The sequence below is a fragment of the Mus pahari genome, chromosome 19 (genome assembly GCF_900095145.1).
Source record: "Mus pahari chromosome 19, PAHARI_EIJ_v1.1, whole genome shotgun sequence".
In the NCBI taxonomy this organism is placed as follows: domain Eukaryota; kingdom Metazoa; phylum Chordata; class Mammalia; order Rodentia; family Muridae; genus Mus; species Mus pahari.
Genome location: NC_034608.1, coordinates 79,816,036 through 79,827,941, shown reverse-complemented (window position 1 = coordinate 79,827,941; position 11,906 = coordinate 79,816,036). Strand labels below are relative to the sequence as shown.

General features: G+C 44.0%; 1 protein-coding gene across 2 annotated transcripts in view; it reads right to left on the bottom strand.

Moving 5' to 3' along the window:
- The window catches only part of Tmem192 (transmembrane protein 192), a 20,835-nt gene extending 9,681 nt beyond the window's left edge, over nt 1-11,154 (bottom strand). The window contains exons 1-2 of one of the 2 annotated variants that reach the window (XM_021219508.1): nt 11,006-11,154; nt 1,788-1,934 (exon numbers count right to left, since the gene is read on the bottom strand). In XM_021219508.1, coding sequence (XP_021075167.1) covers nt 1,788-1,934; nt 11,006-11,032 — 174 coding nt within the window. In that variant the 5' untranslated portion in view covers nt 11,033-11,154. Of the gene's footprint in view, nt 1-1,787; nt 1,935-10,508; nt 10,596-11,005 lie in introns of those variants that run through there. The other variant, XM_029532009.1, reaches the window with a different exon arrangement.
- Nucleotides 11,155-11,906: the final 752 nt, after the last annotated feature.

Genomic DNA, 11,906 nt, shown 5'->3' with positions numbered 1-11,906 from the left:
GGAAGGAAGGAAGGAAGGAAGGAAGGAAGGAAAGAAAGAAAGAAAGAAAGAAAGAAAGAAAGAAAGAAAAGAAAAGAAAAAAGAAAAAAGAGAGAGAAGAGAGAAAGAGAAGAGAGAGAAGAGAAAAGAGAGAAAGAGAAGAGAGAGGGAGGGAGGGAAGGAGGGAGGAAAGGAAAGGAAAGGAAAGGAAAGGAAAGGAAAGGAAAGGAAAGGAAAGGAAAGGAAAGGAAAGGAAAGGAAAGGAAAGAAGACAGGAAGACAGAAAGGCAGTCTACTCTTCAGTTTTAGGAGAACAAGTATCTAAAGAGATTGATTATATTATTCCCAGGGCACAGGGAAACAGACTTATATGTATTGCTACCAGGGCACAGGGAATGAGACTTACTGCTAATCAGACTGGGAATCACTTTTAGGAAATGATTTGGAAATATCTTGACTCAATTAATTTGGAAATATCTTGATTCAGCAATCTTCCTGTAAGGATTTTATCCCTCAAAAACAATTCAATAGCTAGCATGTGGGAAGCAGAAACAGACAGATCTCTGAGTTCTAGGCCAGCCTGGTATGCATCATGAGTTCAAGGTAAGGAAGGCTACTGTGTGAGAGCTTGTCTTAAGAAAGGGTGTTAAAGAGCATTCCATGTGTATGTCCAAGTGTTTGAAGGGATTATCAGTCACTGGCCCATAGCTAGCCTCTACTGATGGGCGGGGGCCTGTAACAAAGAAAAGGGGTGAGCTGCAGGGCAGCGGCTCTCAAACGCTGCATGCAGACAAGTCAGCTAGACCCAGAGCATGCTAGAAATGTACTCTCCAGCCACACTCGTCCTCTGGAGCCAGCCTCGTGGGGCACAGTCCACCTTCTAGTGGAGTGTGATGCATGGGGACCTTAGAAAAGGAAGAAGAGTGCTAAATGAAATTAATTAATTAAAATTAATATGGATCTGTATAAATGCTAATCTCTGCATGAATTTGGCAAGAGGCTAAGGTCCTACTCTGCAGCCCAATTGACTTCTAGCTTTAACTGGCCTAAACTTGACTTATAGCTCAGGCTGGCCTTGAACTCACAGAGACTGCCTGCCTCTGCCCTCCAAGTGCTGGAACTAAAGGCCTGTACCACTGTGCCTGGCTTTATTTATGTATTTACTGTGCTTGTGAGTGTGCACGTTTCTACAGCATGAATGTAGATGCCAAACAACATAAGCAGGGTGTATGCTCTCCTTCTACCTTTGGAGGCAGTCTTCATGGACCAAGTAGCCTGTAATTCAGGAGCAGAGACAGTGGCCCTCAGGATTCCAGGTAATTTGTGGCCTCTTAGTACATCAAGCAACACTGCCACTCACAATGTCCTTACACATGTGTGAACATCTCTATAATACACTTTTTGAAATAGAAGTATAAGCACAAAAGTGTGTACAAAAATATATACATTTTAAAAACCTGATAGATAAAGCCCAATGCCACCTGAAGAACTATGTATTGTATATGTGTGCCTACGTGTATGTACTTGGGACAGAGGACAATGCAGGTGCTGTTCCTTAGAGACATCTACCTTGTTTTGTTTTGGGGGTGGGGTCTCTCAGTAGGACATGGGGATCACTCCTACTATATGAGGTTGCCCAGAGAGTCCCAGGGATCCCCCTAGCTCCACCTCCCCATAGCCCATCCATCCCCTGGTTTCTCCTGGATGTTGGAGGTGGAACCCAGGTCCTCAAGCATCTTGTGACTGGGCCATCTCTTCACCTCCACGCTGGTGTGCTTTTAAGAACACAAGGTCTGCAGTGAACTCACATGTATAAGCAACAGAAGGTTCGCTATGATGACCGTGGGGAGAGGATGGAATCTGGGTCTAAACTCAGCTTGGAGAGAGTGGGGTGGGAGAGGCTGGGTATCCAGGAGCGGGTCGTCATCCATACTTTGTAGGATATCCAAGGAACTCTGTGAGGAAAAAGCACGCAAGCTACAGTCAAGACTTTCTGCATCATGTCTCTAAAACACATCTAATAAAGCTTTAAAAGAAAGAGAGAACATTTTGGGTTGTTTGAGATGTTCTACTGTGACGGCTGTCGAAGAAATGCCATGTAGCACAGTCTAGCCTTCAAGTGTGGCAGTCCCTTGCCCTAGCCTTCTGAGTGCTGTGACTCCAGGCATGAGCTACCGCACTGCAGCTTTCAAAGCAACTCTGTAGGAGTTCTGAGTTTGTTTGCGGCACACAGCAGTGATCCCAGTTCTATGGCGCAGACAGAGTAATCCATGAGCTGAAGAATGGACAACAGAGCTCCTTCCAGGCCAGGTCAGAACACTGAGCACAACCCTTCTCCAAGAAACAAAGCAAGCCAGGGATACAGCCTAGAAGCAGCATGTTCCCCTAGCATCTGTAACCCCTGGGTCTGCTCCCCCAACACGGCAAAGCCCAAAACCCGAAAGGGGCTGGGGTGCAGCCTGGTGGTAGACAGCTTCCTGGACGTGCATGAGGTCCTGGCTCTGATCCCTACCACAATACACAAGTTAAAACTCTGCACACATAAGAGGCAGGACAGACCCTACCTAAAGCCAACTTTTTGGGTTTTAATCCTGGTTTGACAAGCTTCAGGAATGGAAGGGAAAGGGGAAAGGGGAAAGGGGAAAGGGGAAAAGGGAAAAGGGAAAAGGGGGAAAGGGGAAAAAGGGGAAAGGGGAAAGGGGAAAGGAAAATGGATTTTGGAGCTCTCTCAGGGACAGAGAGAAATCGGGAGATGTCCTGTTAATCCTCCCTGACCCCTATAGGAGACATCCTTAGTTTTGGTTACATCAAGTTCTCTACCTTCTCTGTATTGTCTGTGTTTGGTGTACCAATATGTCCACATGTCAATTCATGTCTGTCTTTGTTTCGTTGTTTGAATGACTGACTGTTCTATGTTTCATGTTGGGAAAAAAATGATTAAAACTTTATCTGCTGATTTAGTCTCAGTTTGCACAGCAGAGCCTGAGAGTGGCCCTGCACCTTAGCCAAGAATCAAGCACAGCAGGAGAGACCCTGCTGGAAAACTGTAAAAGAGTCTACACTTCTCAGTTCTAAGGCAAATAAGCTGATAGTTGTTTTTTCCTAGAAAATTCTCAACAATTGTGATTATTGGGTTTAACAAATGGCAAAGTGTTTTTATCTTGAAATTATAGCTATAAAAAGTAAAATTCTTTGATTGGTATAAATTTATAAGATTTGTGTAGCTGCTTCATTTGGTTTTTGACTGGTCTTAAAGGTATAAATATGCTCTGCATGTCTTGGTCATAGAGTATTGGCTTATAAGTTATTGGATTTGATTAAAAAGGTGTAACATTGGTAACAAGAAAGTTAGCTTTTAATTAGTAACTCAGGGTTGGAGTCATTTTAAACAGCACATGGCATAAACCAGCCCAGAAAACTAGGCCTTTAGGATACTTCTAAATTGGGATAATATTTTATGTAATTCTTATCTTAGAAGTAAACTTATAGAGATAAGATTCAAAACAATGTCTCTTTAATAAAACATTAAAATTTACACTGTCATGCATTCATGAATTGGCAGCCAAACTTTGTAACATGATAGTGATGTTTCTAATATTGATTTTTAAAGATGATAAATTGTTTAAAATTGGGTTTTGCTTTTCCAAAGTTGTAGATATATTCTAATGTTGAAAAAAAAAAAAAAAAAACTTAAAAAGTCTAAAATCTGTCCTCACTACAAGAGGGCCAAGACTCAGACAATATGCTCAGATTAAAAAGTATTTACATTTGAGTTAATGCAAAACTCAGAGCAGCCTTAGCCAGCTTGTGTGGCATTTCTTTTGTTTTGCAAACCATGCCCAAGGAAGTTCTTGAAATCTCGCCTCTCCCTGCCTTCAGGAGAATTTCTTTTTAGCTAAATGACATTGTTTCAGATCTACCCAGGTGTTGTTCATAACAAAGTTTAAAGTTTAAACTTAAGATTTACAAAAAGTCAATCAGGCTATAAAACTTAAAAGGCATTACAAGCAGGCTTGCCTACTTCATATAGAATTATTATAGATTTGAAAGGTTGTTTTTTTCGTTTGCATCCTGATAATTGTAAAGGGAGCAAAGGAAAAAACAAAGTTTCTAGTGAACTGGTGATTACTGGAAAATTTTGCCTCTAGGTATGGCTAATATAGCTTTATATTATATAAGAATATTTTTTATTGTCTCTGCTTCAATACAAGAAGCTAAGAGTTTGAATCTTTCAGTGTATATTGTTTCTTAAGTGGAAAGTATTTTATTAACAAATGCCTCTAAAGAAAAATTTACTTCAAATCTTTGCTTTCACATAATGAAGTTTAAAGTTCTGGGGAGTAGCTGTTGCTCCATAAAAGAGATTCAGAGGCAATATCTTTTTAATATTTAGGGTCTTAATTATCCTAGAAAAATTGTGGTACAGAAAATTTAAGAAAGAAATGATGATTTGCTTACTTAAAATTATTTTCGAAAGCTTCCAGGAGATGTGAATTGGGTAAGACCTCACCTTAAACTCACCATAGGAGGACTTAAGCCTTTGTTATGCTATCAAGTGAGATGCAAATTCACTGGTAAGAAACAAAAAGGCTTTACAGAAAGTAAACTTCTGTGATCAATTGTTATCAATTATAATCAATGGTAATCAAATATTAGCTGCTTATTTTGGCAAAGAAAACATTAATGTAAAATCATCTTTCTTCATCTCCAAGTAAAGTTTTAACATCCTATTATGACACTGAAGTTTTGATGCCATAAAGCTCCTTGCTGAGTGAGTGCCTTATAGTATATACTTATGCCTAGGGGAGATGGAAGGATCCACTTATTGGCACATGGCATGATCCTGATCAGGTATTTAATATGGGGAAGAGGGCATGCTTGTGCTTTTTCCTGAAGAATGCTGCAGGAGCATGCCAGCTGCCAGAGTGATTCGTGTGACACGCTGACCTGTGAGTTGCTGAGTGGAAGCTGTATCGGGTGCACAGAGAAGGAGGAAGTGGGAAGAGCAGACACTTACAAGCAAAATGAAGAAACTCTCCCTATCTCCACCACAGACTGCAGCAACGAGAGCCGACCTGGTGCTGCCTTAAAAGCAATCAAAGAAGCTGACTCGTGAGGCGGAGGGACTGGCACAGAGGACGAGCAAGAATGCCACTGCTCTTCAACCAGAGGTGTTTAGACTTTGCTGCTGCTAATTTGATTTTTTTTTTATATAGTAACCCAAAGCTCAGGCCAACTCCCCTATAGCTGTAAAACCTTGTGTTCCTTACCCGTATGCTATATTGTTAGATAATTTTGATAGAGTTAAGATCACCAATCTTGGCAAATCTTTTCATATTCATTGTAATTCTTGTCGATTAACTAATTGTGTAGATCCTAATTTAAACAAGGAATCTGCTGTTATGATTTTGTTAAAGAGACCTGCTTATGTTTTGCTGCCTATAGAGTTAGGAAATGATCCTTGGTTTAAAAATTCAGGAATGCAAACTTTGAAAAGGTTAAATGAGCTTATTCGACCAAAGAGATTTGTTGAAGCTCTGATTTTAGGAATTACTTCGGCTGAAAAATAAAATTAGAGGGGGAACTGCTACATCCACTCCAGTAGTGACTCGCTTGACAGGCCTGGAAAGCCTGGAGGGATTCCCTAGGCAAAGAGTTTCACAGAAACTCAGCCTCCTGGAACCTTGGCATTCTCATGGCTAGAATACCCCCAGATTTGCCCCTGTGATATTGTGGAGGGTCTTGCATGCTTTCTTACAGTATTTTACTGGATAAGAGTTAGAAATCTCAGGGCAAGCTTAGCAAAGTATACTTAGAATCTTCATTACAGTCAGGTATAGCAGACTACATTGCATATTAGAAGAAAGTTGGTTAATTCTTCTGACAAATGGAGATTCCCTACAGATACTTAAAGAACAGCCAAGTTACTCTCATATGCAATACTTTACCAAGGCCTAGGAAACAGGTGGGTTGTGGTATTGCACTATTCATGAGAAGGTCTGCTAGAGCAGAACCCCCTGGTGCTAGCTTTCACAAGCCTCAAAGGAGTAGCACCAACTGTGACTAGGGTGTGAAATCCTTACCTGTCCTTAGCTGACCCTAGGCAGGGCTGTTTTATCTATACTGTAAACACTGCCTGGTTCCTGCCAGCCCTTTGAAGGCATTCCTGTTTTGGGTCAGATACATCAATGTGCCTTGCCTGCTGTGATATCATTTGTTTTCTGTATTGTATAAAACTGATGCTAACTTTGACAAAATTACATCCAGATACCACAGTCCCTTGTGTTTGTATTTCTTTGTCATCCGTGCCAACTCCTTGCTCACCTGTTTGAAACCCTAATTTTCTACGGATTGAGAGAGGCCAACTGGGGCCAGTCCGTGGCAAGCACCTAATGCTGCTACTGTGCCCTTTGTACTTGACTGCTTGGAAGTTCCCACTTCGTTTGCCACAGTCTATGGTATAATTCTGGTTATTCTGCTTGTGTTTTGAGGGGGGAATCTCTCTAGAGAGGTATTGCTGACTTCAACTCAACCTCAATGAGCCTCTTGCCTTTGCGTCTGGGTCCTGGGATAACAAGTATCGCCACCAGGCCGGCTTACAATTCTGACTGTTTCTGTTCTCAACACCCTCCACCTTGAGCACTCTCTGCCCAGACAGGGTAAATGCCATCAGAGCACCTTCCTGGACACCCGAGATCCAGAGCATACCACTTCTGTTTCCATAGCACTGTGTGCGCCTCCCTCTCATTTTAGTCAATAATGGCCTTTCCCTATTTTTTTGTTTCTCCCTTTTGTCCAAGGCCCATTTATCCATCTTTCCTGGTAGACTACATTAGATTCACTAATTCCTTGTCTGTCACAGGGACTCACTCAGCAGAGACTGGTGCATGATCTCTATATGGTCCACATCTATCTTTGCAGGTTTGCACAACTCACTTAGCAGCGCCAAACTCTCATCACAAGAAACTAGGAAACAGGAGGAGGGATCAATTCTGACCAGAGGTAGTAGGAGCTGTGGGCATTGGGATGGCAGTGCCCAAGTTAGACAGAGACAAAAGTCAAGTCCTACTGCTTACTGGCAGTGGGTAAGTTACTCCACTTCTCTATTTCTGTTTCCTCTTTAAGATTTATTTTTTATTTTATGTGTATGTATTGTACATCTACCCCATGCATGGAGGTGCTCAATGAGGCCAGAAGAGGGCAGCAGAACCCTAGAGAAAACTGTGACGCCTGGGACATGGGTGCTGGGACTTGAACCTGAGTCCCCTGCAAAACCAACAAGCAATCTCTCCAGCTTCAATCTCCTACTCTGAAAAAAAGACACTAATAAAAATCGGACACCCGTGCCCAACCTTGGGTAGGAAGATTAAATGAATTACTACACAAAAAACCTGCTTAGTACAGCACTTGGTTGACTGAGCTATCAATATGTGTGCCATTATTTTCTTCTCTTTTAAACTTTTTGGTTTTTCGAGACAATATTTTTCTGTGTGGTCCTGGATGTCCTGAAACTCACTCTGTAGACCAGGTTGGCCTCGTACTCAGAGATCCGCCTGCCTCTGCTTTCAGGAGGCACCTGGCTGGAGCCATTATTATATTATAATTATTAATTTTTTTGAGATAACCCTGCTGGTCTAGAACTCACTAGGAAGAGCAGACTTGCTTTGAACTCACACAGACCCACACCTTTATGCCTCCCAAGGGCGGGAATTAAATAAGGAGGCCACTAAGTCTGACCTCCATCAACTGCCCCATCCCTGCTTTTGGAGCTAGAGTCTCAAAATGTGGCCCAGACTAGTCTTGAGCCCAAGATCTTCCCACCTTCTTCTCCTAGGGGCTGGATGTTTGTTTATTCTAGCAATTGGTTATTTTGTGCCTCTGGGGGCTGAACCTAGAGCAGTGCTCTGTCACTGAGATACACACCAGACGCTATGAACTCTCGTTACTCTCCTGATCCTTACATGATCACTGATTTCTACCATCCCTTACTCTGTCTGAACCTAGGTTCTCCCCGTTCTCTTGGTCTTCTGCTAGAACCTGTCAGTATCCTGACCTGAGGAGTCTTCCTCGGTGCTCTCAAGAGGTCTGCAGTACCCCTCGGGTTAACCCTCACAAAACCTGTGAGTACTTCCCCACTACCCTCAGGACAGAACCCAAATGCTTCACCAGGCTCGCCCGCGCCCTGGAAGAGCTCTCAGGAAACCCCTTCCATCTCTACGCCACTCCTACTTGTCTCCCCGCCTACAACGCCTCCCACGGGAAGCGCCGGCGTCTCCTTTACTCACGTCTCCACTAGTAAGGGGACAAGTTTCCGCTCTACAAAGTTCAGCTAGGTCAGCTCTAAAAGTTTCATTTTCTCTTTGCTATTTCTATGTCTGTCCTTCCTTCCTTCCTTCCTTCCTTCCTTCCTTCCTTCCTTCCTTCCTCCCTCCCTCCCTCCCTCCCTCCTTTCTTCTTTCTTTCTTCCTTCCTTCCTTCCTTCCTTCTCTCTCTTTCTTCCTTCCTTCCTTCCTTTCTTTCTTCCTTTTTTTTTTTTTTTTGGTTTTCCACGACAAGGTGTCTCTATGTCACCCTGGCTACTGTGGAACTCACTATGTAGACCAGGCTAGTCTCCAACTCAGAGATCCACTTGCCTCTGGTTTCCGAGTGCCGATATTAAAGAGTGAGCCGCCACTGCTTGAATCATTTTCAATCAACTCATCAATCAACTTTTCTTTCTTCTTACAAGTCTCCCCTACCCCAAACCTAGGGACCTCATGAGTGCTACACAATGCTCTAACACTGAACTACATCCCCAGGACCCCAAATTATTCCTTCATTTCCTCTATTTTGGTCTATAACTCCCTAAGGCCAAGGGTGACCTTGAATTTAAGATTCCCTCCCCTTACTTCCTCAGTGCTGGGATTACATGCCTGTTTTATGTGGTGCTAAAGACTGAGCTCAGGGTTGTGTGTATGCTAAGCAAGCAAGAACTCTACCATATTCACCCAACCCTCTACCCCGTTCGCCCAACCCATTTCCACAACTTATGATAGAGTTACTACCAAAGAATTCAGCTATTGTTTTGACCTCAATACTGTCTCTTCATTTTCTTCCCCCAGTATCTGCTTCCTTTGGGGGACCCAATGTCTATGCCGTATTAAGCCTCGCTGGGACCCAGGTATAATGGCATGTGCTGTTTATAATCCCAGCATGTAGGAGACTCCAGGAGAAGGATGACTGTAAGCCAGGGGCTAGCCTGAGTTACCTAGTATGAGCCTGAAAAATAACAAAATTCCATGTGGGAATATCTTTAAATATTTTCCCTCTCCCTCTCTTGGTCTGAGGGTAGTCATACAACAAAGATGGTTTGTAGGCAGATCGCAGGTAAGGAAACAGCAGCATATTCATGTTGGGGTACATTCTGAGAAGGTGTGTCTCTGTGTTTTCAATTGCTAATTCTGGACCAGCAGAGAGCTAAATGCTGGCAGAATATCCTGGGTTTGCCATTTCTACCGCCCATTACTGGGTTTCTAATTTGTAAATATTTGTTCTTCCTCATCTGATCTAGAATTGTATCTGATTGGCTGTAAGAGCTGAGAGACAACAGCTAGGCAGGAAGTGGAGAGAAAAGGAGATTCTGGGAGAAGAAATCAGAGGTGAGGGATTCAGCCAGCAGACAAGGGGGTAAACAGGACCAGAGCTGAGCAGAGAGGTAGAGCTGGCCATATGGCAGGCCGTAGTGCCAGAATTAGTCAGGTTAGAGTAGCTACAAGACTGGCCTCTATGAAAGGCCTAAGCTTTAAGTTTCCAAGTAGTAATTGCTTTCCCATTTTCTCACTTAAAAAATAACTACATAAAATGACAAAGAAAAAAAAGAAAAATAACTACAGTAGTCCTGCTGCTAGAAACATATTTCATCAAGAAAATGTAACTAGCTAGTTGGCAAGGTACTCCCATCATCCCAGCATTAAAATGGGTTGAGTCAGGGAAGTTAGGCAAATTTGAGGCCAGACCGACTACGGCTACATAGCAAGGCATAAATAAATAAATAAATAACTGCAGGACCCAAGAGCTACATAGCAAGTCTAAAATAAATAAATAAACGACTGCAGGACCCAAACACACAAGAATCTAAGCTCTTACAGTTCTGGAACCTTGCTTTTTTTATTATTATTATTATTATTATTATTATTATTATTTTGATGTACTTTTATTCTAAGACCATGATAATGTTTTTATTAGTTATTAGCTCAGGTCAGTGTGCTAAGATAATGTCAGCCTTGCATTTCTCAAGAGCAGGAATTGTATTATGCCAATGGACAAAATAGTTTGTTCTGGAAACAAATACATGTTTCCTCCAAAAGTGTTTCCCCGCCGTCCCACACCCAACTTCAAATTAATCAGTGTCTTAATAAGTTTGCAAATTCAAGATTTTTGCAACTGTATTATTCTATACTGGCTACACCGTGAACTGGGCAACCGAGTACTTTTGTTCTGTTTTGTTTTTTGTTTTAAGCAGCCGAGCATCTGTTCCTACCATGCCTTACATTCAAAACAGCACATGATAACTGCTATGCTCCAATCTGCGTTTCCGGGAGATGAGAGCTACAGGTCGGCCCGAGGGATGCTGGAGGTTAGCCCCAGCACCAGAGTCACTCCAGGTCCCGGGTGCTCTCCGGCCACCGCAGGAGGGCCCAGGGAAGCCGGGTCACCCGGGCGAGCAAGCCCGCCTGTCAGTCTCTCCCAGGAAGGACGGATCAGGCCAGCGCGCATCACGTGAAGCTCCCATTTCCGGAACCAAAGACGCGCACTGCACGTGAGCCGCCGAGTGAAGGGTCCCGCGCGCCCACCCTGCCGCGCCCCTCCGATCGCACAGGAAGACGCTCCCGGGGTCCGCGGTCCCCGCCCGTCGCGTCACCCCGCACCCTGCGTCCCCGCTGGTCGAGCCGCTGCGGCTCTGGGTAGCTCCCAGCCCGCAGTCTCCGCCCCCTGAGCCCAGCACAGGAAGCCGAATGGCGGGGACAGGGCTCGGCGCCTCACTCACGTCCTCCAGCCGGCCGCCCGCCGCCATGACCCGCTGTCGCGGGCCGATGCCCCGCCAGCCTGACCTCTCCACCAGCGCCCGGGCGCCCACGGCCCGGGACAGTCGCACCTACTGGGACCTGCGCGCCCCGCCTCGGACACACCCACTCTGCGCTCGCCCCGCCCTGGCCTCCCAAAGCCACGCCTCTCCACCTTGATCAGCCGATCAGCCGCCAGGGGCGTGGCCCTCCCTGCAGACTCCAGCTTTGAGCTGCTGGGGTGCCCAGACGGTTGTTTTGGGGGTTTCCCCTAAACTGTTGCTTCATCCGTTTATCAGATACTTGGAAATTAGAGGATGAATTTCTCGAGCAACCATTTAAACCAAGTAAACTACTTCTCTTTAGAACATTAACTTCTTCTGTTGGCGCAGTTTTTGTTTGCAGCAATATAGCTCTGTTTGGAAAAAGACGCAGTAAAAAATCGCAATTCCACCTGTAGAGGGACTGAATTAGAATAGATTCCAATTTCTATAACACGATTTACAGATGTCTCCACAGGAAATTCCTGTAGGTTTCTTTTATTTAAGGTTTTCTGTTTCTGTTTTACCCTTCCCCATCTCTTCTTTTTCTGTCCTTTGATTATTTTTGGTTTCGGTTTTGTTTTTATGAGACAGGGTTTCTACACATAACTCTATGTGTTCTGGAACTCACTATGTAGACCAGACTGGCCTTGAACCCTCAGAGATTCACCTGTCTTTGTTGCCCCTAGTGGAATGCTCCGATGAGCCACCACACTCGGCCCAAGATTGAATCAGTTCTTTCCTTCCACTATGTGAATCCTGGGCTTGGTAGCAAATGCCATTGACCAGTTCTCATTTTTGTAAAAATTAAAACAAGGTCTCAAGTAGCTCACACGGACCTAGA